We start from the raw sequence: 26,314 nt of genomic DNA on the forward strand, positions 1-26,314 counted from the left end.
GTAAAGGACCAGAGATTTAGAGATGGTTTTTAGCAGAGCTGGAGTTCTCTGAAGGCACCATTGTCTCTCCCCTGACTTCGTCTAGATAAAGGATACACTGCTAAGTCTTGTAATAATAATGTGCACGTGGAAATTGAATCTTAAGGACCATTTTTCCATATTGTTGCATTTCATTACGGTGTTTGGAAAGTGATCTGGACTTTGAGTGAGAAGATGTGACTTGGACCGTGGCCCTTTAAAACTGTAACCTCAGGCAAGTCTTTTAATCTACTCTGAGCCTCAGTTTTCCTCGTCTTTCAAATGACTGTATTTACCTCATAAGTACAAGCTTATAGCCAGTGAGTTTTACAAGTGCAAAGCAGCTTTTAACTGTGAGATCGCATATTCCAGTCTTACTCAGTTAGTACTTAGGTGTGGCAGGTAGAATTCCGCAGATAAAAATTCCAGCTACAGACATAGATGCATGGAGTAACCATATGACAAATAAAGTATTTTTTTAAACAGTAACATTTGTATACATGTACATGCCCTTCACTCCAAACAAAACAATTCCTTTTGGTTACTTCTGCATTTTACTACTTTAGGGAAGAAAGCAGCACTAGAACTATTGCTAGGAATATATTTAATTCTGCCTAGGAAAGCTGTAGTCAAATTCCTTTTCCCATAACAAACAAAGTAAACTTCAACATCCAGAATAATAAAACAAAATACAAGTGTTCTAAATGTGTACTATTTTTTAAATAAGCATTTGATAATTTCAGAAATCTATAAATCCAAAGTAATTTTTATAGAAAATTCAGAACCCAGGGTTTTATTTGATTTTTGCACTGCACGTTTCAAGCCCTCAAACTTCAAAACACATAGTCGGAGCAGGCACATATGTCAAAGCGAGCTCTGAATGGTCATTTCTGTCGTGGAGATACGCCTGCCTTACTCTGGCAGAGTGTCCACCACTTAGCAACCCACAGAAGGCAGGGCAGCTCTAAGAGTTCTTGACCTTCACCTCTTTCTCAGCCTTACCCCACACATACCAGCTGTGTTGTTCTTTCTCCCCCAGACGTGGCATCCCGTTTCTGACCATGCCTACTTATTCATAATCATGTTATCAAAACTTGTCCTAAGCGTTCCTCTCTGTGTAGACGGTGTACGGAAGCAGCCCTGGCAGCTGGCAGACTTGACATCAGTTACCCTATGTAACTGTAGGTGATAAAAAGGGTTGCATTGCTAAAGAGCTCTCCCTACTTCTAATAAAGTCCTGAATTTCTTTGGGCTTTATTTTTTTATGATCATTTTCTTTCAACTTGAAGACTTCTCTGGGTTCAGTAACCTTCTATTACAAAGAAGAGAGCCCAGAGCTTTTGGCTAAAGAGGTCTGGCTAACAGCCTTGCATCCCCTTAGACCACTTATGAACATGGAGTAAAGGTTAACAAATCCCGAGAACAGGGAACCATTGAGTCCCACTGACTACAAGGCAGTGAGGCGGCAGTGAGAATTCAGCTAGCAGCTTATCTGTGCTGTGAGAAAGGAAGCCAAGCTTTTCCTCCCTCCCTTCTGCACTTTTTTTGGATGCCAAAATAAAATCCAGGCTGCTGCCCCTGAATTGCATAAATGATTTCTGCGTGACAGAGCGCCCTTACGTCTCCACCACAAGAAGTTAAAACCGTACACAGAAGAATTGTATGCAGCTGAAAATGTCAGTCAAGAACTTAACCAGTGCCCAGTCAGACAGTATTCAGTCACCCAAGAGCACTGCGCTCGTGCTGGTGTGGAGCACGGCAGGAACAGAAAGAATAAGTAATTGTAGATGAGTAAAAACAAAAATAAAACACAGACCGCTCTTCAGTACCTTTTCAGGTATTTCACGGAAAGAGAAAAGGAAAAACGTGCTTTTCCCTGTAACGCGAGTCTCCAGCGACCACTCCGTAAGCACATGCAGAGGGCTCCTCATTCTGCTCCCCACCCAACCTTTGCAGCATTGGAGTGGACCCGTGCCTCCAACGTGACAACCGGGGATCTTGTAGCACCACACTCTCCTGCCTTCCTTTTTCCTTTCCAATTACTTCTCAGTCCAGTACGCCTGGCAGATTCTGACCTTGTACCACATCCAAAACCAACCTCACCTCTGCTTCCACACATGTTTTTCCTTTTCTCCCCATTTTCCCTAAGACACATTATTCTCAGAAGATAGAAACCTTGGAGCCACGGTGGCCTCATCCCTTTCTGTCCTCACTGCTGCTGTCGTAACCGATGTGCCCAATATCTCATTCCTGCCAGCACCTCACCTCCTGACCCAGCTCCCTAGCTGCAGCCAGTGTCTCCCGTGAGCCAGCCCTCATTCCGGAGTCATGCACGGCTATTTTAACATACGCACATTGTGTTGCTTCTTCATCACTGTCTATTGATGGCTAACAATAAAGAAGAGGGAAAAGTTAACACACGTTCCTTCTAGAAGATACAGATCAACAAGATGAAGAAAATAAAATTTTCGTAATCCAAATACCCAGATTATCAATGTCGGCATGTAGGCTTGTATTTATTTTGAACCTAGGAAAGGATTATACCATACGTATTTTATAAGCTCTTTTTTCTTTCACATAACATGAGCATATTCTACAATATGATTTTACTAGCTATGTAATAATAACCTTTGTATAAGTCCCTTTAATTTTATTTATTTTTTTAAAACTTTGGTTCCATCTGTCTCTTGTTTCTTACGGTGCAGCCTCAAATGTGCTCTCTGGCTTCGTGCAGGGTCCACAGCAACTGCAGAGGCCAGTCCAGACCACTGCCCACTTGAGTACCACAAAAACAGAGTAGTTTTGACCATTTTAAGTCATTGAAAAAAAATATTTTGTGACATGTGAAGTTTACGTAAAATTCAGGGTCCGCGAGCTAAGTTTTATTGGTGCTCAGGCAGATTCACTTGTGTATTGTCTGTAGCTACTTTTGCACGAAAACAGCTAACTGGTTTTGACAGGCTATGGCTCACAAAGTTTAAAATTGTTACTCCCTGGCCTCTTGAAGCCGACTGCTGGTTTGGCCACGTGAGCCCCCTTGTAAATTCTCATACCTTGGCACCTTCCTTCAGTCAGCCCCTTTGGCCTGGGCTGCTTTCTGTGCATTTTATTTTTCCTCAGTGTCAGAGTTGTGCTTTGCTTATGTTTTGGACTCCTGGAACACGTGGACTTGCCACCATATCAAGTATGTCACTACTGTGTTCTTCTGAATTGTGTCCATGCCCTTCCCTCCTCTGGAAAAGAGGCGCAAGGGCCACGGTGTTCAGCCATTCCAGTTTGTGCAGCGCCCTTCTCCGCACAGTGCTCTTCTGCAAATATATGGCCAATACGTTTTTGTGGAACACTGCTTGAAACTAACTATTTTGGGCCTGAATTTGAGAAAAGAACTATCATTTTACATAATGTTCTCTAGAAAAACTTATTTTCAATTTCAAATAATAACCTTGCTAATGAACTTTCAGAATACTGCTCCTCAGCAAGTCAAGGGCTACACTTTCATCTAAGCCCTGAATGTGTGCTCTTGCGGGGAGAAACTAGGAGAGAGCCGGACTTAAAAAGAGGAGCATTTTGAGATCCTCATTCCATTCCTTCCTTGTATACATAGTGCCTCTCCGCATCAATAATTAAGCTATGCAAACTAGAAGGGAATAGTTGGATCCCTTTTAGGCCTGGAGAAGGGGGAGCTTCTGGGCATATTTGGCTGGTTTGGACTGCTGTCTAATCTCCCTGTGGACAATTCACTACCCTTGCCAAGTGGCTTCCATCTTACATTGCTACCCGAATTAAACCTGACCACGCACGTGTTCCCCCCAGAATATACCAGCCATCAGTCAGTGCTGTGCAAGTGTACTCTGTCCCGGACTGCGACGAGATCGTGACAGAGGGTGGGGAGGAGTCCACACAGAAGTGGACAGTGGCACCCAGCGTAGTGCCTCTCTCTGGTGAGACAGACGGCGACACTGAAGGGCACATTCCAAATAAGAGGGATGCAGTCAGTTTTTAGTATTCTTAACAGTTTTTGAGTATGACAAAAAAAGCATTGTATTATGTTTTTATGGTAAGCATTATTAAGAAAGATAGTACCTAAACACTGTTAGAAGCATAAATCTATGAGAACTGTTAGATTATACATTAAAATTATTAGACAAGTAAATGGGAAAGTTGAAAAAAAATATGTCAGAACCTGATAGACAGAAACAAGAGACTGTTCTCTTGAGTGATAGAGTCAACATAAAACATTCATAATGGAACACACATTGGACATATAATATTTATGTAATGGAAATAAAAGTCAAACATGAACTACTGAATCATTACCTAGAGAATAATAGTTCATACTTTTCCAAAAAAACATTTTAACTAACAAAACATTTTTGACACTTGTGATTCAAGCCTTCCCAATATCTTGAACAAACACTTGTCAAGAAGTTTTTATACTTCTTTTTATCAAAAAAAAATTTAAATAGAATAAGAAACACTGTTAGATTTATCCTTTTATTATAGGACAATTAATACAAGGGTGAGTCTAAGACTAAGTACGTATTTGTCATTTCATAATAAAATACAAATGGGATTCTCTAACAGCTTTAAAAAAATTATTTCAGTTTAGAAAGACCCTTTGGATGAACAAAGGGCATGCCAGCTAAACAGTTCAGGCTATTTTAATATTAAGAAAATACGATGTTAAGAAAAGGTGTTCTGAATGTAGCAACACCTAAAAACCACAGAACCTTTTAACCTTCCTAGCACCCCACAAAGTTAGGAAGATCACAGAGGGTCATATAACTATTTTTGCTTTTGTCTTGGTAATATTTTTAGCAATGATGAAAGGTGGTCTTTATTGCTCCATAGCTTGAAACGTTCAGACCTGGCCTTTAAAACAAAAATAAAATAAAATAAAAAACTACAAATCCTCAGTTTAAGTTATAGTTTTCCCAATTTTAATTACAGTTGAAAATATTTTATGATCAAATTTTCTTTTCATTACCCCTTATTCTTCAGTTAGCTTTATCTTCAGAGCCAGCTGGTTACTGAAGACAGAAAATGCCAAAAAGTTCATTTGCACATCACAGATCTAGCTGCCTTGCTGTCAGTGTTGTTAAGGATTTGGGAATTGAACAGCAACTGGCGCTCAATGCTCTCGTGAAGCTCACTGCCAACCCCTCTCCTGGAGATCAATTCCCCTGCAGTCCTTCCGTCGGCACTTGTCTTGAAGCGATGTCTTGTTGCTTCTAAATCTCAGCACATGATTTCTCTCTTTTAATAATTTCTCAGACACAGATAAACAATGACTTTCATTTGCATTGCAGACTTTATATTTTATATATTTATATTTTATATGTTTAAAATATATAACACATTTATATCATGTTTTATAATAAAATATTTTAGAATATATATTTCCTTTTAGCATATAGTCTCACCAAGATGATAAACGTTAGCACTGGAACTTGAGAGAATCATCCAAAACAATCATTCTTTTCACTAATGAGGAAACCGAGGTTCAGAAAAACAAAGCATTTATGCCTAGGATGTTGTAACTTAAACACCTGAGTATTAAATTTACTAACTGCATAGCTTTTCAACTATATTAACCATTAATTTTTGTTTTAATATTCAGTTGCAAATTGGTTTGTCTCTTGATTGTCCTACAAAGTCAAGTTGTCAAGACTTAAAAAGTTGCCATATGGTAGTGGAAAGGTACAAATAGCAAACAAAAACTATTTTACAAACTTAAATGCATTTCTCTTCTACATTAAAGTTTTGCTTGGGGAAGTTCAAAAAGAAAAATAATCGTTATCTTTTATTTCTGTATGTACAAGCATTTATTTGTGTTGTTTCATCAGAATCTGATGATACTTTTATTACGATTTTTGTATACATACTGTGTTTAGTCAATATAATGAAATTGTAAATTTAATAAAAATGACCAAGTGTTTATATTAATAAATGAATTACAAATTAAATGATGAGAGAAAATATTTCCATTAGAACATAGCAATTACCTGCTTGATATATTTATTTTAATGCATTCCCTTTATTTCCCTACATTGCCAGTTTAAATGCTGATTTAACTCTTGGTCTAGCCAGCAAGGAGAGTGGCTCACAAGAATGGGGTGTTTTACCCAAACTCAGCTACCATAAGTTCAAGGTCTTACGGCATCTTTGCCCACCTCGACCTGTACTCAACACTCCCATTATAGGGACTAGTTCAGAGAAATTACCTTGACATAAATATTAGAGAATTAATAACAATTATGACATCTTTGTTATATTTATACATGCTAATTTAGAACTGACTAAACAACATACTGTTTTTTCTTCCGCATATATAATTTTCTTTCTTTTTCAGCTTTTTAATTAAATGAAGCCAAGTGGGAGTTCCATAAAGTGAAGGTTTACCATGAAGATAAAGTGTTCATGACACACTATGAATTCTTCGGTTCATTCCCATGTCGATTGTGATATTCTAGCTTATTGTTGTATAATTTTTTAAATGTGAGATTTCCTAGTCAATTTAATTTATAGAAATGGATGTTTTAAATGTAATATCAGCACTGGAAAGAACAAAGGAAACATTGATGCATTTTTCAAGCATATCATATTCAGTGTGTGCTATAGGATTGAAATAAATGACAATATCAATTCATGCTTTAGAATTGTTCATTTATAAGTAAAGAAAACCACAATGTCAGTAAGGAAAAACTAAGAAATGTATGTTAATAAATTCCTAGGGCTGTACAGAGATAATGTATATGCATGAAAATATGTCATGTTCTCAGAAATTGTATTCATTGCGGTGTCAGTGTAAAGGCCATGTGTGTTCGCAGTTAGTGTTTCGGTCTTACAAATCATAACTAGATAAAGGTGTATAGGACAGGGAGCTGGCTGAATAGTACCTGCAGCTTGGATACCTAACCAGGGAAAGGGAGATTTTTTTCCAGTTTATAAATCTACAGCAAACATGACTAAATCAATGTGCCTCAAAGGCATCAGGCAATGAAAATGGTACCCCAGAACAAGGAATTAATTCCTCTCCAGCTTTGGAAGTGCCACCCAAGAATCCAGACTTAACAACCTACCAACCACAAAACTAGCTCACCACGGCCATTTTTCCTGGCATTCTATGGAAGAAGCTTGCCGTTCCTAATTCGAATGAGTGACGCAGTGAAGCTTTCTTGAACACCAAATACAGGAGTCTAACCATTATTATGTTTGCATATCCTGTTTCTGTTTATAAAGCACTTTGGCATATGTTATGGTATTTTTTTCTTCACAACAATCCTGTAAATTAGACAGGAAATGTAAATTTTGTCTGACAAATAAGCACTATAAGCTAAAAACCAAAAAGAATTAAACAGTAGAGCTTGTAGCTAGGCTTTTAAACTCTCAAACCTGAATTTTTATTTCTGTGGTGCTACCCGAAGAAGGCTTGAGAAACAGTCAGTTCAGTAAGCTTTTTGTTTCTCCTCTTATAGCTTTGTTACCTAACTTTCATTAGGAACCAAATAATAGACCATGAACAACTTTGTTAGCTATATTCTCAAACAGAAACCAGTGTACATCCACTGAATTTATTTATTTTGTACCCTGTGAAATTCAATAAAGAATGGAAAACATAAAAGCCTACCGGGCAGAGTACGTTAAATCCCCGGGAAATACATGTGCTGGCAGGAGGAAACCCACCTTCCAAAATGTGACAATACTCAATAGTGAAGGTACTTAAAATTCAGAACTACATTAAACCTCTGTATCCCCAAATCTAGTATTAAAAATCGTTAATTTCCTTAGCTCCTGTTCAAAAATTAGTATTTAGTATTGGCATGGTGTTTATGGAAGAGCAATGAGTGATCATAATCATTTGTTTACTGCCTAACCCCTAGGTAGCACTTGACCTGTAAACCTTAATCCATCGAGTATTTTCACGTCCTGAAGTTCATTCAGAACAGACTTTACAATTGGATTTTGAGGCCGAATTTTACAAATAATAAACATTAATTAAAATCACTTGTGTTTGTCCTCTTAAAGCTTAAAATTCTTATCTTCCAGTTAGTGTGCAATTGACTAAATGATACTAACACATTTAATCTCTCTATAAAGCTTAATAGTGTTTAATTATGAACAAAGTCCATTTTCAGTGTGACCCAGGTAAAAAGACCTTCCTTATTGCATATTAGAAGTTTTCTAGCCTAAATTATATAATTTCCTCTGAACATTAAATATCTGCCACTGTAAAAACAATATTTTCAGAATTCTATAGTTTAAGAAGCTACTGATTTTCTATAGGCAATAATAATGTTAGGGAAGTGATTCTAGAGGGAAATAAGCTGCTTCCAGATTAGCCATTATTGGTAAGCTCTATAGGCAAATCTCCAAAAACCAGCATTTGGCTTATATGTAGTTAGCTTTCAGGATGTAATGTGCAAAATCTCATAAATAACATATCATGTCTTTACTTTTGCCAAACAATTTAAATTGAAAAATTAATTTGTATGTGATATGCTATATCTTCCAAAGTCACTTTTTAATCACATTCACTATATTAAAGACTCCTTTAAAAACTGATTATATGTTTACTTTAAAAAAATTACTTTTCTAAGTTGGAGAGAAAAATCCTAATATAAAATTCCATCCAAAGGAGTTTCATTCTATAATAACATCTGATCAATAACATGTTGCATTTTGCTCAGCACACTGTTCCTTGCATTAGGTATTCACATGAGTAAGCCCAATAGTGTTGTATGTTCACTGTAATTTTCTTTTGCACATAAAGTAATATCCCTTGTCAGCAAGCATGGTGATTTGGGGAGATTAGATTTTGTAACCAGAGATTGACAAGGATTCCTTGCTATTACGAGGACCATCCTAAGTTGGGAAGGGAGTGGTTATTCTAAATTAAGGCATGACATACTGTTTTGATATCAGTGACATGAAACATTGTGTTTTATGAAGGAGTCGTGATGGGGTGAACATATTAGCTAGAGCATCCAGGGACAAAACATTTGAATGAATTCTTTAAGACTTAATGTCCCTCAGAGTCCACAGAGCTCATTAAGTTTAAAATACGAAAACAGAATCTTTTTCATCCTCCAGCAAGAAGCTGTACTTGGTCAGACCAATAATACAGCTTCCAGTAGTTTTTTCTATCAGTAGGAAAGGGTTAGCATAGTAGCTAATCACACTCAAAGAATACTAGTATGTCCATATTAGCCCCTAAATTCTCTCATTTTAATTCATGAACATCTAACATAAATTTTGTATATTCCTTTTATTAATCTTTAAATTCCTGAAATATATACAGATGTTTATATGATGTAACTAGAGAGCCTTAAGTATGTACACAGTTTTAACAAAGCATCACACATTCATACTACAAAAGGAAAGTGTCACATTCACCTAAGTGTCAGTGTATATAAACCATGCCCATGGGTCAATGAAAATTGTAGAGTGAGGAACTATGGGGACCCCCCCCCCCCCGTATAAACACTTGAAAAAAGCAAACTAGCCAAAACTGTCAGAATCAGTTTTGTTCTGGAAAATAGTGCAAGTTTTACAGCAACCAAGTGAATCCTTCAGCAATAGAAAGGTAACTGAAACCTGGCAGTATAGCTTGATGGCATTTTATCTAACTTTCCTTCCCCTCCTCCCTGGTCAGTGGCGGTTTGGAAAGCCGGCAGTCTGTTACTGGCGCAGGTGCCCAGTTCTAGAGGGAGCAGAATGCACCTCCTTCCCATGGAATCGTGCTGGTCCTGACCTGTCTGGAGATTCCCAGGACGACTGGTGCAAGGGGCTTGCCTGTATTTCACCTGACTCAGGAGGCTGGGAAAGTGGTTGTGCAGAGCGTGTGTTTCTCTAAAATACCAAACAGTAAATGAGCACGCCAGTGCCTGGGGCGCAAGGTAACAATTGGAACAAACAGGCAACTAAGACCTGGAAGGGAAAGCTGGGGAGTGAAATGCTTTGGTGAACAAGGGCTTTGGAAAGCTCCTATGTAGTCTAAGGAATCTAGAAGGACACACCCATACCCAGGGCAGGATGCAGCTCAGGAAGACCTGAGGAGACCGTAAGCTTTTACTGCCTTGCTGATCTTGACACCCAGCCCAGGCAGGAAGCAAAGACTAAGGCAGCGCTGTAAATGCCATGGATAAGTTTTAAAGAAGTGCCCCACACAGAGCCAATTGGGAGAGCGTTTTCTTTCGTTTTAGTTTTTTCTTTTTGCATCCATGGATTTAAGGAAAGTTCTGTCAAATCACTGGGTGCCCACTAAACTAATGATAACAGAAATTTTATAGATCACACATGACGAATAATAGAGTTTTTACAAGCAGTTGAAGAATCATCAAATGACTGCAACCCAAAACAAGCAACAAAAGCTAACTGGAGAGAGAGCAGAATTCAATTTTCCGAGTTGCCACAATATTCAGAAGGGCCAGTTTAAAGAAACGGGAGCAACATATGAAGAATTCAAAGAAACGAAGTGTCACCCACTCACAGGAAAGAAAGAAATGAACAGAAACCCTTCTCGAGGAGGCACAGACAGTGGACTAGATAGTGTATATTTAATATACTCAGAATTGAAGAAAACTGTAGACAAACAACTAAAGGAAACAGACAATTCTTGCCAATTATAGGATATCAATAAATAGGAATGATAGATAAAGGAGTCACATACAAATTCTGAAGTTGAACAAGATCATAGAAATGAAAATTTCACTAAAGGGACCAAGAGCAGGAGAGGCAAAAGAAGGAGTCAGAGAACTTGAGCTTAGGTCAGTCGAACTGGTATCGTCTGAGGAGACAAAAGGAAACAAGGAAGAATGAACAGAACCTAAGAGACTTGTCACGCACCACAAGCACACAGTACATGGCAGTGGGATTCCCAGAGTGTAGGAGACAGAGAAAACGACAGAATATTTGGAGAAATGATGTCTGAATACTTTGTATTTGAAGAAAGACATGAATCTAATATGCAAGAAGCTCAACAAAAAGTAGCATACAGTGGGAAAGCTCTACACTGAGACAAATCATAATGAAACTTGAAAGAAAAAGACTTAAAAGCAGCTAGAGAGAAGTACTTTGATATGTAAATGGGTCCTCAGTAAGATTAATAACTGACTGTTCATTAGGCAGGAAGGCATTTTTAAAGTACTCAGTAACTGTCAACCAAGAATTCTGTGTCTGGCAAAACTATCCTTCAAATCTGAAGGATAAATTAAGACCCTCCCAAACAAAAGGATAAAGATATAGTTCTAGTAAACCTGCCTACAGTAGATACTGAAAAAGTTATTCAAGCTGAAATGAAAGGACACTAGATAAGAACTCAAAACCACATGAAGAAACGAAGAGGAAATAACGCCAACAGGATGGTGGAACAGGCGTTTCTACGATTGTTCCCCAACAGAAAAAAGGTTCCACAACACTCTTGAAGCTGAAATTCAAAATTGAACACATTGAAGAGGGTAAGAGAAACTGTTTCCCTTTGCCTGTGCCACCTCCCTCACTAGGCAGCAGAGTGCATGGCCAAGAGAAACACCCAAATCCCACATTTTCTCCCGTGGAAGAAGGTGAGAGTAGAGTAATAAGTGAGTGCCCAGTTTCCAAAACTATACAGGACACTGCTAAGGAAGCTCCGTTTTTCTTGCCTCATCCAAAATACGGAAGTGATCTGTGAGGCTGAGGGGTGGGGAGAGGCTGAAAGTGGAGTGGACGTAACTTCGAAATCAAAAGGACGCAGATCTTACTAACCAAGTCACAGACTCCGTGAGCAGGCCTGCTCATCAGCCGCTCAGACATCTCACGAGACTTTCCCAACGGTACCTCATCGAACCACCAGCACACCGCTTGCTGCACCCGTGCAACACCAGCACCCCTCGCTGGCCAGCTGCCTCTTTTTAGAGAGCTGGTGAGCCATGAGCAAAGCTGGCCTGCCTGCAGGATTTGAAGAAAGCACACAAGCATGAGCATTTCAGGGCGCAGCCCCGAGGAAAGCAAATGTAAGGCTCCCAGCACACAGCCTGGCTTTGAAGGATTGAGTGAAGGTAGAAAAATCTTAACATCACCCTCAAGAGGGAACAAAAAGTGTGGAACAGGTGCATCCATAGAAATAGTATTGAGAAAGCCTAAGAATCCCGAACAGGGCTGAGTTAAAGTATTTCTCAAAGCCTCCCAGTAGAGAATAGAGGATATAAATACAGGTTTAAAAGCAAAACAGCAACGTGACTGCAAGGAATGCAAAATAGCAAGGAAACAATGTGAAGGAACACAATTTTCCAGTGAATTTTAAATTGCCTGACAAAGAATCATAATAATTGTATTAAGGACCTTCAAAGAGGTACAGGAGAACACAAATAGTCAACTCAATGAAATCAGGAAAACAGTAAGTGAAAAATGAGAAGTTCAACAGAGAGAGAAATCACAAAAAAAGAACTAAACCTAAATTCTAGAGTGGAAGAATACAATGAATGAATGGGGAAAAAAGGGGGGGGGGGGGAATAGACAACGTCGACAACAGACTAGGTCAAGCAGAAGAATCTGAACTCAAAGATGAATCACTTCAAATTACGCAGTCATAAAATAAAAAAGAATGAATGTGAAGAAAGTCTGTGGATTGTGGAACTATCAAGCAAAACAACTTATGGGTATTTCAGAAGAAGAAACAAAGAGGCAGAAAGCTCATTTAAAGAAATAAGGACTGAAAACTTCCCCAGTTTAGAAGCAATTTGAATATCTAACTTCATGAAGCTTTTAAGTCCCCAGATTCGACCTGAAGAGGTGTTCATTAAGCTGGAATGTTACAAAACTGTCAAAACCCAAGACAGATTCTTGAAAGCAGCAAACTAAACTCATCGCATACAGGAAACTCCATAAGGCTCTAAGTGGATTTCTCAGCAGAAATCTTGCAAACCAGGAGAGAGTAGGATAGAATTGGAAGGGACCCTGAAGAGTGAAAACAATATTGAAAATGAGGAACATGCTTGGAAGGCTCACATGTCCCAAGTTTAAAACTTGCTGCAATGCTACAGAAAAGAACCATTGGTAAAGACAACTACTAGGTACCAAACAGAGGTACTGGCGTAAGGATAAATACATAGATTTATGTATTAATGGAAGGAAACATATGCATAATTCTTCGTGACCTTGGATTTGGTAATTTTTTCTTAGACATGACATCAGAAACACAAGCAACGAAAGAAAATAAATTGGACTTCATCAAAATTAAAAACTTGTACATCAAAGGACGTTATCAAGAAATTGATAATAGAGAAAATAGAAAATATTTCCAAATCCACTATGACAAGGATCTCATATCCAGAATATAAAAAGTTGTACACACCATCAACAAAAAGACAAAGTCCTAATTTAAAAATGGACACAACGGCTTGAATTGTATGTTCTCCAAAGAAGGTATGTTGAAGTCCTAATCCCAGGACCTCCAAATGGCTTATTTGGAAAGAGTTGTCGCAGATGTAATTAGTGGAGGTGAGATCATACTGGAATAAGGTGGGCCCAAATCCAGTATGACCCATGTCCTTATACAAATGCAGCCACATGAGGACAGATGCAGGGAAGAGCTTATAGGAAGAGAGATTTGCCATGATATATCTATAATACATGCTATGGAACCCCAAAGATTACCAGCAAAACACGAGAATCAGAAAAGCCAAGGAAGGGTTCCCTTGAAGATTTCAGAGGGCACATGGCCCTGCCAACAGGTTGACTTTGGACTTCCACCCTCAGAAACATTGTAGCCATGTATTTCAGTGGTACCTTTGTGGTACTTTGTTGCAGTAGGATTAGGAAACTAATACAGTGGGCTAAGGACTTGAGTAGATATTATGGCAAAGATAGACAAATGGCCAACAGGTGAAAAGATGTTCAGTGTCCTTAGTTATTAGGGAAATGCTCATCAAACATCACAATGAGATACCACTTCATGCCCCCAGAATGCCCATCATTTAAAAAGGAAAATAGCAAGTTTTGCCTAGGATGTGGGGGGAAAAGGAACTCTTAAACAAATTGTTGGTGGGAATATCAAATAAATAAACTGCTTTGAAGACAGTTTGTTTCTCAGTGAATTAAACATGTAATCACCATATGATCTAGCAATTCCATTCCTAGGTATATGTCCCAAAGAATTGAAGATAGGTAGTCAAACAAAACATATACTTAAATGTACATAGCAGTACTATCCACAGTCACCAACAGGTGGGACAACTCAAATGACTATCAACTGATGAATGCTTAAATGAAATGTTATTCAGCCATAAAAAAGGAATAAATTGCTGATACATGTATAGCATGTGTGAACCTGGAACACATTACACTAGGTGAAAGGAGCCAGGCAAAAAAGCCTCCCATTGTATGATTTCATTTATATGAAATGCCCAAAGAAGAAAATCCATAGATATGGAAAACAGATTAGTGATTGCCAGAGGCTGAGGGGAAAAGAAGGATGAGAAACGACGACTTAATGGGTTCAGGGTTTTCTTTTGGGGTGAAGAAAATATTCTGGAACTAGGTAGTTTTGATTGTTGCATAACATTGTAAATGTACTTAATGTTGCTGAATTATATTGAATAAAATTGTTAAAATGATGCATTTTATATTTATTTTACTACCACCACCACCAAGAAATTATACATAGAGCTATCTAAAATATTTTGGCACCCTGTAACCAATGTTATTGAAGAAGGCGTGGTCCTGCCATCTGGACTTCTGGAGCCTGAATTAGGTACATCATGCCAAACTATGGACACTTACAGACACGTGCATACATCTGTATGTATAAATATCTAAATATCTATAATGGTGAAAAGGCAACATTTCAGTCCCTTGAAGGAGGGAGGCACGACTCCTGAATGGGCCTTTTCCCTGTTGTGTCCTGCCTTTGTGCAGGAGTAAAGAGGTTGAGTAGTAAGGAAAGAGCAAACGGGCCGGAATCAAGATAAACCAATGCAGAAAAAGGAAACCAAATTAAATGATGGGAAATGAGGTTGATTATTGGTTTTCCCATTTTAGAGTATAGTGTTTAGATACAGAAAAGATGTGCTCATCTCATTCCCTGCTTTTCAAATGCATTGTGGTTTCTGAATGGTAAAGCGCTCTTAGCTCATCACTACGGAACGGCAGTTGCCCTGCAGAAGACTTTAGCTGGTGATTGCTTTGATGCCGGCAGCTTTTTTTTGCTGATAATAAAACAAGATTCGCCCTTATTTTAATTTTATTTTTTAAAATTTATGGTGCCTACTTTTTACTTATGATCATGTAGCTATACTTTTCTCTATGACTCCCTTAGGGAAGAAGGCATTTCTATATTTAGCATAATTTTAGTTTCCATTATGAAAGAATGAATATCCTAAAAATGTGAGCACATGGCCTACCATTCCTGGGAGAGAAGGCTGTTGCTTGATACATAGGGAATACTATTTTGAAGCATCTTTGCAATACTTGATTTGTCAATATGCTCTTTTCAAAGTTCAGTCCTACTGTACCTCAAAATGTATGATTTAGAGTTCCTGTTTGCCCATGTATAGTTATATATATATATGTGTGTTTCAACACAATTTTTTAACCTTCTCTGTATTACCATTATTTAGTGTTTAAGAAGTATTAAAATATAGTATCACTGCACTAGAATTTCAAGTAAATTTTTACATTAGAGGGATTTTTAGTAATATTCCTGTCTCATCCCTATTGTCAATAATTGGCAATGAGCAATATAATAATTTAAATACTTTTTCATAAATTATTTTATATTCTACCATTGCAAATTACATTTTATTGGTTTCTTGGGCTACTGGAAGATACCACTTGGCATGTTATTTACAATAAGATTCTATACATCCCTGTAAGATCAAAACTTCTACTATTACATGAAAGTAACATGGAAAACAAATGAGGCTGAAGTTTTAGTTAAACATAACATTTATATTTGCATGTTTATTATAAAAATATTTAACTTCTGGGTGTCACTGTGTCTGCCTTTACAATAAAGCAGTGACACCATACCTGCTGCTGGCTGGGTGTGAAATCTATAAAATACGAGGTCTGTCCAGAAGGTATCCAGCCATGCGTTATAAAAAATAGAGACATTTACTGATGATACAAGACACAGGAAACACTGTACATAGCACAGTGGCGCCTCAGTCCCCTTCACAGCAGGCACCTTGGGACCTCACGCAGTTCTCCCTGTCACCCTCAGCTGCCCTTTCATAGTTTCCTGAATCTCATTGACAGTCTGAAATCTCTTCCCTCTCAAAGGTGATTTTAGTTTTGGGAAAAGCCAGAAGTCACAGGGTGCCCAATCTGGGCTGCAGGGGGGCTGGGTCACCAGGATGATTTGATATTTCACCAAAAAATCTCTGCACAAAATGTGATGCATGTGTGGGCACACTGTTGTGATGAGGCTGCCAATCACCCGTTGCCCATAGCTGCAGCCTTCTGAATTGCCCAAATAGTTTCTGTGGAGGAATGCTCAAGCTTAATGCAAAATTTGATGCAGAGTGGTTGCTCTACTCGCTCAGTCATTTTCAACGCGATGGCCGCGCAGCACACATGCTCCCTCAATGGCGCCTACAGCCCCCAGTGACTAGTCCAGTGAAGCCGTCATTGTTCACACAAGCACAGTCCAGTCCAGTTCTCTTTGGCTGCCAGGGTACATCAGTGCCACGCAAACCATTCTCATTACATTAACAATGGCTGGGCTTTTTCTGGACAGACCTCATATATTTTATGTATTTGTTTAAAGTCTTACAAACTTTTTCTAGCTAGAGTCTTAGAATAATAGAAGGCACAAAAGCAGAGACTTTCTGACCCTGTCTTGTAAACAAATGGAATATGTCAAATAAAGGGTAAGTCAACTTTGCTTAAAATCTCCAACTTTCAGTCATAACAGAATAACAACTCAAAAAGTATACCAACACCCCAGAAAATTCAAAGTTTCATGATTACTTTCACCCACTTTTTGGGGGGTAAGAGGTATTACCATGCCCCCAAAGATGAAGAAAAAGTTGCTTCTGTGACTTTCCTATAGTCCACATTTCCTTAACCTCCGTCCTCACTACCCATAAAGGGAGATTCAATTTTATCATGTGTTGGTGCCAGTGGAGAGAAGATGTACCTCTCTATGCATGCTGCTTAAATAAAAACTTGTATAATTCAGTTTTGCACCCTGCTAGATATTAGTGGGCACGAAGAGGAAAAACAGTCCCAGGACTCAAGCAGGTACAAAGTATAGAAATAGTACTTCCTTTTGACATGACACTTCTACTTTTTGAAGTGTTTATACATAAGTTATCTCATTGGATCCTGAGAGTTTTTTCTCTGTTGATAAGGCAAAATCTCAATTAATGGACTGTGATACCCATTAGCTATTAACAATCCATCCTGTTTTCTTGTCTTTGAAATTCGCTTTTAAAATATCACGGATACACAAACACAAAAAGTGTAAAGGCACGGCTCTTAAAAACTAAGGCTATTGATAAACAGTTTTGTCAGTCTCTTGAAGGAATTAGCATAACTTCAAGTATAGATGGACCAGATTAGAAAGGATCAAGTAATCTGTGTGTAGAGCTTTGAAATGAAAAGGGCATTGAAGAACGTCTCCATTTCTCGCTCCCTGCCGCTACCAATCCCAGCAAGCCTTCACACCAGACTGAGAGCCCAGACCCTCAGGCACAAAATCCAGCCAACGCCGCCCTTGCTCCCAGCTATAGAATTAGGACTTGCTTTTCCCACCTGACCGCCACAAGGGCCTGATTTACTACACTTATTCTGGTAACTATAATTAACATTAAGGTAACAATGACCTAAAGTGAGAAAGAGAAGATGTTACCAGTAGCAAAAACCATTTTCCCCCTAAATGGTGTCTTTTTAGGGTCCTGGGAACAACACAGATGAGAAGATGAAGCAGAGATCTTGGGGCTCTAAGATTAGATATAATTGACCAATCAGCATGCACTATGCCAAGGGACTAAATTCAAGCTTGACTCAAAGAAGACAGCTATTAACAAAGATTTTAAAATGCAAGCATCCTTCTTCTTTTATCCTGGAGCCAACATTTATCGCCATACTGAGCACAGTATAAAAGGTTGCTTATGCCATTTATCTGAAATACCTACATTTTATACCCACTAAGGGGAGTGTATATTTCCAAAAATATCAATACTTTCTTCCAAATGTGCCCTTTTTCTTATAGAAAGGGGGCTGTAACTGGCCACGAACAGTCTAATGTGATTATCTGGGAATAAACAGTAAAGAAACTCTTGATGTAAGTCATTCTGGCTTGAATTGTTAGATATAGAACAATGACTACAGAATGAGGCATTTAAAGTTTCTGTCTTTCTGAGTTTACATTAATTCTATTTGAAAATTATTAAACATTAACAGCTCTTTAATTTGCTATAATGTCATCTCCACATAAGCTTAACTTTAATAAAGTACTTCAGTATTAGGGCTGAAGCTGGGGTATTGTGTTTCACTTATTCCATATACATCCTGGAAAAGTACTAGAAGTCTACCTTCAGCATTGTCTTTTTTTCCCAATACTTCTAGCAAAAGAGTAATGGTACACTGTTTCAGATTAGCCAGAAACACTGTGATCCATGGAATCATGGGAAAGCCCATGTATTGTATCATTCTAACATGAGAAACCGGAACCTTGAATAGAGGCTATATGTTGGACTGTGGAAAAGATGGGGGGAAAATTGGGTAGCAATCCTAGAAATTGAGTAGAAATTAGAACATGCACTGTCAAAAGAACCCTGATTTCTATTATTTAGTGAGTAGTGACTAGTAATTTAATAAAGAGAAGAAATATCAGAGAGACTATGAATAGCTTCTGTTACACACACTAATAAAAAATTATACCATATTCTCAAAGAAAAAACAGTCTTCAAATAGTATATTTATCATAAAAAAAGTGAAAGGACATTGGAACATTGAGAATACTAGTTTACATAAGGTATAATTATCGATATTTAGATGCCAAATTCATAACTTACCTATTTATAAAGACGTTCTGTGAAAAGTCACTATATATTTAAAAGTTGCAACAAAAGCCACACATCAAAAAGTATGTTGTAATATTTAATGAAAATATTTCATTCTCTAAGACAATTTCTCTTATCTTTGCTCTCAATGGGAAGGAAGAAAACATTATTCCTTTCTAATTATTCTTTCCAGTCTTTTCTAGTCCACATAATAAATATAATCTTAGTTTTTTTCAAATAAAGTTTGCTTTTCATCTTTTAAAAAAAATGAGTGTGAATGCATGCTTCTTTGGTCTCCTATCTCTATTTACACCTGACCTGAAAGCAAGTTTTTAGTGGGGACCAACTTTACTTTGAAAGTCATACTCTCCCCATAGGTCCAAGAGTTTGTATCTCAGGTGTTGGGTTCAGACCTTTCTGGAATAGTTTAAAGAAACAGATGGACCTTTCGTTTCCATAGCTTTCCATCAGCATCAGGCTTCTGCCGCTCTCCCTACCCCAACAGGCATAAGCCGCTTGGAGCCTGGAACATCAGCATCTCCTAGAAAAATTGTGAAACAGAGATCAGGGATGTGAAAAAGTGGAAGTAGTAATGCACATTCTTGCACAGCAAATCCAGTATTTCTGTGACGTGTCAGTGGATCTTCTGGAATTTAAGAGTGGCAATAAAAGTCCTCACGGTGTTCTTCAGGATGAATGCTAACAAGACTCCTGACACACTCAAGGAATTTGTCCAAAGATCTGCACAAATGCCCCAAAGTTCAGTCAAAACGTCATTGATTTATTAATTGAATCATGATGCTATGTAGTTAAGTCCTCAATGTTATCCATAGCTTCTTGGAAGCTGTGATGTTAAGCAAAACGATGTATAATGACATGGACTTTACCACAGGCTGATTGACAGAAACAAGAGTTAAGTTCCTATGGCACATTTCTGGTCAGAGAAACATCACCATACTTCTTATAAAGACCCAAAATACTTCTCCTATTAAACATTGACATAAATGTGAGCTATAAATACACTTAAGAAAGATTAATAACAAGTAAGAATTAGTTTCTAATCCGCTATTCCGGTTCGGGACTGGGAGTAGCCAGAGCCCATCCAGGAAGCTCAGGGCGCAAGACAGGCCCCCGCCCTGGGCAGGACCCCATCGCAGAGCACGCTCACGCTCACGCTCACGCTCACGCTCATACTCACACTTAGACCAGGACAATGGAGACATGCCGGTTTGCCTCACGCGTGCATCTTTGGGACCCTGGAGAAAGCCTGCACAGATTTCATGCAGCCAGATGCCAGGGCCGGGAGCCCGTTTTGGTTTTTTTGTGTGTTTGTCTCATCAAGGTTATAGCAAAATGAAATGACATTATTTGAGGACCTGCTGTAGTGGCCAATAAGCTAAGTAGTTAAGTGTAAAATGGGAAAACTACAGCTGCTTTGTGTTTTCAATTAAATGTAGACAACAACAACAAAAACATTAGGCCCAGAGCAGTGTAAAATAAGATGAAAGGAGACATGATTAAGGTAGGACACAGGATTAAGAGGAGATGGCAGTGGTGAGGCAATTCAGAGAAACAAAACACAAAACAAAGGGGCAGTCGACGTGGAAAGCCGTGAGCGCCGAGATGGTGGGCTAAACACTTGTGTTTTCCACACCCACCGCTCAGGGAAACATTAACAGTTCGTTATATGCAAACATAAACAAACAAACAAACAGCCTGAGACAGGCTTCATAACAAAACAAAAAAAAAAGCCATCAACAGCAGAGAATTTTTAAAACTGGATTTCTATAAGACAAAGCCATTGGGATGTTATTAACAGATAAACAAGAGCAGAGCCAGTTGGGATGAGGCAAAGGTTGTTTTGCCGACTACTTCCTTCAAGTTGACCAACCAAGAAATAGAAACTAAAAAAAACTCATTTAAAAACATGGCGTTAATCAAAAAATAACAATTCAACAAGCAATGATTGAAGTATTTGCCTATGGGAATGACACGTGGGACTCAGGGTTTACAGGAGAAGGAGAGACTTAGCAGTTTTTATACCATTGTTCATTGTTTGAATATGTTTTTGGCATACTCTTCTAGTTATCTAAACTAACAACTGAAATGTTATGCCTAAATATATTTTTCAAAGGTCTGGGATGGTGTATACATACTAAATAGTTGATAATGTTTAGTGGAATCCATTTTTAAATTGGCTGAAATTGTTGCAAGGAAAAGAATTTTCATCTATTTACCTAGCTAAATATTTTTCTCTTTGCAAAAGTAGTATATTTTCAAGTAAAGTCCAGTGAAAGCAGAGGAACTTAGAACGGGGAGTTAAGTCCTCTCTGTGCATCGCTCCACTTCACCAAGGAAGCTTTGTTGACAGTTTGGTGGGTATCCTACCCGATTTTCTTCAATGTACATTCGTATTACTTTTATAATGCCTATCAAAATGTGTATTTCATTGGAAAAGAGAAAACTTCACAATGCCATATAGGATATGTGAAATATGTTCACGTAACTGTTAGGTGAGAAATTATTAAAATACACAAATTATGTGTGTATTATTATTACAGCCAAGTACACAGAGTAACAAAACCTGTATGCAAAGAAAACCTATTAAGGGAATATTTCAAAATTCTCAGTGTGTTTTACTGGACAATATCTTGAAAATAATAATAAAAAAAAAAAAAGCCACCACCACCACTACTTTAGTTCTAGATTAGAAACTTTAACACTTTAATCATACTTCTGCCATCACCAGACACATGACCTTGGGAAAAGTCACATAGCCATTTGCAAAGCCATTGGTTCAATCTGTGCGAGGAAAGATTCAGTGCATAACAGCTAAGCTCCCTTCTAGCTCTAGTGTTGCTTTTCCTTAGGATTCAAAGTAAGCGTCCAGGAAATTTTAATGTATTAGTAAATACATTCAATATTTGGACTTCTGAATTTATATTGGAAAATGATATTGATTTATTTTAAATCTTCTCCCTGGTATTTTCACAGCACATTTATCTAATACTTTCCAAGTTATTCTCATGCTATGTAAGGGTCGTCGAGGAACATGTATGAAGAGCCCATGGACAAAGCCAAAGGGGGGAAGGATTGAGGGTGGGAGGTGGGGGTGGGTGGGGCAGGGGAAAGGGGTGGTGGGAAAATGGAGACAACTGAACAATAAAATAAAAAGAAATCCTGAATTGAAAAATATCCGTGTCTTATTTATACCATGCCTGAAATATTTCTCTGTGCATACATCTTTGTGCCACTTTTTAGCAAGCTTCCAGTGAGGCTTTATAAACATGAACTACCTTTGGAAACAAAACTAAAACTTACTCAGAACTTATAACTCTACCTTAATGAAGTAGTAAGTTCCCTAATGGTATCCCTTCAAATATTTATAAATTGAAAATATGCATCTTAAAGGCATAATGTGATTCTGTACAGGCCCCTATAGATTCTTTAAGATGAAAGATAAAAGATAAACGAATATGACATTTTTAAGAAGGATAAAGAGGAAGTACTCAAAAGAAAAGAAAATTGGTGATTCTTGTTTTATCACAAGGATTCATAAAAACAATGATTGCTTCCCTTTTGTTAACCTAGAATTGATCAGGGAGATCGAATAGAGGGGGAAAAAAATGCATGATGCATTTCTAATTCCCTTAGTCTTCACAAATACACACACTAATACACTCAAACCACACTAGAAATGAGTCAGAGGTGAGACTAGGGTAGAACAAAACGATATGACCAGGGCTATAGCAAACGACGGCTGTGTGGACCTTTGTAAACCAGCCACCAATATTGGGGAGAAAATTCTAATTTGAAAGAACTTGGTCAAAACTAACAAAACTAAGTCTAAGTAATCTAAACTAGACACTTCACTAAACTGAGCCATGATCACTTTACATTGGAAAACAGGCATTCGCCCCTTCTTGAAGGGGAGGCAAGTACCTATCTCTGAATAAAATTTTAAAGCTGGTGAGTAGAGGAGCAGGGCTTTATCCAGGCTCCCTGTCTACCGAGTGAGAGATTTGTCTGTCTCAGACACCCGCGATTGCATCAGCCTCTCATTGCAGAGTGAGCCGAGGACGCAGAAGGCTTTCAGGAAGCAGGACCTAGTGGCCGTGATGATGTCGCTGAGAGAAGGAGCATCCCCACCATTTCAGGGCAAACAGGTAAGCTGGAAAGCCCATCTTCTCCTCAGGAGACCAAGGTGCTTGGAAGAAGCTGTGGGTGTTTCTACAGTTCTCCACCATTGGGGGAAACAAGATGAGTCTCATTGGCAGGTGTTAGATTATTAGGAAAATCAAGCAGATGGGGTTGGCAAACAATGCCTCCCCGTTGCCTCAGCTGCCAGGAATGCCTACCCTCAGGCTTAGCTTCCCATATGCTTGTTTAATAAAGCTCCTGCCATTTGAAGGAAGCAGAGCTGGTGCCACCATTCAGGCGTGCCCAGCACTGTGAACGGAGAGCACCGCCCACATCATCCCCGAGTCTTAGGCAGAAGCCCCGCTGTGTTTTCTGTGTCACTCATACCCACCACAGCGGGTTCCACTGAGACCCCCCTGCCACCGGCTCAGAGGAAGAAAGTACACGCGTCTCAGTGGCCTTTGCAGTGTTCAGTAGACTGTAAAATGGATCTGATCCCTTATGTCACCACAGGAGCAAGGACAGCCAAGCCCAGGTCTCTGCGCAGGGAACTGACTTCCAAATAGAGCGCATCCTATAGTCTAGGTCCAGGTGGCTTTGATAACACTGTCTGCCTTTGAATCGTGGGCTCGTTTGCTTTATCCTGCAGTCTTAAGAGACAACTCAGACGTGTACTGACAGGGGATTTCATACAGATGCCTAATTAAGGCCATTAACGTAATGAGGCCACAAAACTTTATGAATTAAAAGCATTCTGAAAATGTAAATCACCCTAACGAAAAACAAAATGAAGATCACCTGTGTACGTATCAACTCTATCTTGTATAGGCAGATATATAATTAAAATACAATCAATTCTAAATCTATGAGAATGAGGGAAAGTGTATTTATTCAGCAAAGACACAGGGCACTTTTGCCATGAGCCCAGCACGAGCACATGCTTTGGGGCTACAAGAAAGATGACAACAAAAACAGTCCCTGCTCTTAATGAGCTTACAAATGACAAGGGACAAAACAAAGCAGATGGCAACGACAAAACTGCGGGCCTGTGTGAGCACTCAGGAAGGACACCCAGCCTCCAGCAGGGCAGAGTTGCTAGTTAAACACCTTGAGGCCCCTGAAAGGCTGCAGGAGTTTCCCAAGTGCTCCAAGGAGAGAACTGCCGGCAGGAACTCAAACCTGAGGACACTCAAGGCACATCCGAGGATGAGATTAGTTCAACACAGCTGAGATGTCATGTGTGAGAGGGGCAGGGGCCAGAGATGTCACCAGAGGCATCTGTGGGGTTCCCGTCATGAAGGAGCCTCAAAGCCCTGGTCCTGATCCGTGAGCAAGCCATTGTGGCTGTTCAGCAGGGCAGCGGTGCACACAGATGTGTGTCTGTACAAACAGCGCCGTGACTACCACGTGGAGAATGGGCTGGGTTGGGGCGGGTATGGAGGAAGTTGCAACATTCAAGGCCAAATGTGATGATGGGAAATGGAAGAGAGGAGGGAAAAAACAGACTTTATCATAGGAAAAAATTCACCTTTTCTCAATGAACTATCTTATGAGAATCACTGGCAGAATTAGCTTCACCAAATCTACCTGCCCTTTCTTTGTCCATTGCTGGTATGGATGCTAATATAATGATAAAGATCACATGCAAGCTGTTTTGGTCCACGGTGTGTGGTTACACCCAGGCCCATACACACACTCACGCACACACATTGTTTGCCTTTATCTATGTCATTGTGGGTGATGGTAAATAGTGGTATTCCTAGCATTTACGTACAGAATCGTAATGGAACATACTCTTTGGTTTTTACATTAATATATACACACAGAACTGGAATGCCTGGCATCGATTTAATGGTGAACCTGGACTAGAGATCACCTGATCTGGTTCCTGTTGGATGACAGGTTTGTGAAAGCAACTATTTGGAGAAACAGCCTTCCATTGCTGGCCAGCTCTGTGAGACTTTTTCCCTTTTACATTAGGCCTCATTCCTTACTGTTTCCTTGCTGTTCACTCTCTCTCTTGCCAGACTTATTTTTCTCACTTCAAATTTATCATTTGAAACACCATGTTTCATTTATTTATACAGCATATACTCTGCCCTCACACGCACCACTAGTGCGTGAGTTCTAGGAAGGCAGGATTTTTTATTAAACACTTTCCTGTTTTTGGTTTGCTTTTCATCTATTATTGCTTTATTCTCCCAATGTAGGTGGAAAAGCTGGCACATAGGGGATCTCATTAAGTGTTTGTTGAATGAGCTGTGTGCATGCAGGAAGAAGCTGGTCTTGCAAAGATCCTGGGGATGAATATTCCAGGCAGAAGGACAGCTCACACAGAGGCCCCTAGAAAGGGAAAGTTTGGTGTGTTTGAGGGAACCAGCAAAGGCCAGTGTGGCTAGAGCAGAGGGCGGGAGGCAGAGATGGGTTTAAAACACAACCTCCTGAGGATGTTGAGTCAGAAAACTGACAACTTTTGTTCCTGGTCCCCGAGTGACACCTGCCATGGGTCTGGCTTTTCTCCCCTCCTGCCGATGGCCTCTGGGTACAGGGAGCTGAGTGCACTGTGGGATTCAGTCACAGCACTTTGGGGACACACGCATTCCACTCTCTAAAGGCCCTTACGGGGGCTGTTGCTTGGTATTTCAGAGTCTCTCTTTTCACTCCTGGCTTTTTCCCCGCTTCCTGCCCATCCTATTTTTCTGATGACCCAGCCTTTTCTGAGAGTAATTCTTTTCTACAAGGACACAGCTAGTGTGAAAGCGCTTATACTTTCTAATAAATTTCATTCTAAAGAGGTGACCACTGGGTCTTCCACCCTTCCCTTGAACTCGGAAATCAGGTTACATTTTTACTATATAATGTTGAGAGCGCCTCCCAAATACAGGGATAGGTCTAACACTTAATTTGAATTTGCTGCGATTGACCATCAAGAACTGAAGGATTTGAAATTTTATCTTACTTTCAAGCTCCCAAGTTAGCCTGCCAGTTTCATGGATGCAGGCAGAAGATACCAGAGTTCTTCATAGACAAAGGACAGTTTATTACTCACAGCAATAGCAGGAGCCAGAACAACTTCATTTTTCTGCTTGTTTCCAGAGCTCTGATCCTGAGAGAGCAACATAAAAAGGACCAAACAATTCCTGTGCATGCACTGGGTGGAATTACAG

The 26,314-nt window shown here is 39.2% G+C and overlaps 1 protein-coding gene across 1 annotated transcript in view; it reads left to right on the top strand.

The window, feature by feature from the left end:
• The window catches only part of TUSC3 (tumor suppressor candidate 3), a 123,240-nt gene extending 115,698 nt beyond the window's left edge, over positions 1-7,542 (top strand). The window contains exon 10 of the mRNA XM_054565802.1: positions 6,371-7,542. Coding sequence (XP_054421777.1) covers positions 6,371-6,386 — 16 coding nt within the window. The 3' untranslated portion in view covers positions 6,387-7,542. The remainder of the gene's footprint in view (positions 1-6,370) is intronic.
• Positions 7,543-26,314: the final 18,772 nt, after the last annotated feature.

The sequence above is a fragment of the Pteronotus mesoamericanus genome, unplaced genomic scaffold, assembly GCF_021234165.1.
Source record: "Pteronotus mesoamericanus isolate MK-2021 breed Mesoamerican mustached bat unplaced genomic scaffold, CSHL_Meso_final contig_169, whole genome shotgun sequence".
In the NCBI taxonomy this organism is placed as follows: domain Eukaryota; kingdom Metazoa; phylum Chordata; class Mammalia; order Chiroptera; family Mormoopidae; genus Pteronotus; species Pteronotus mesoamericanus.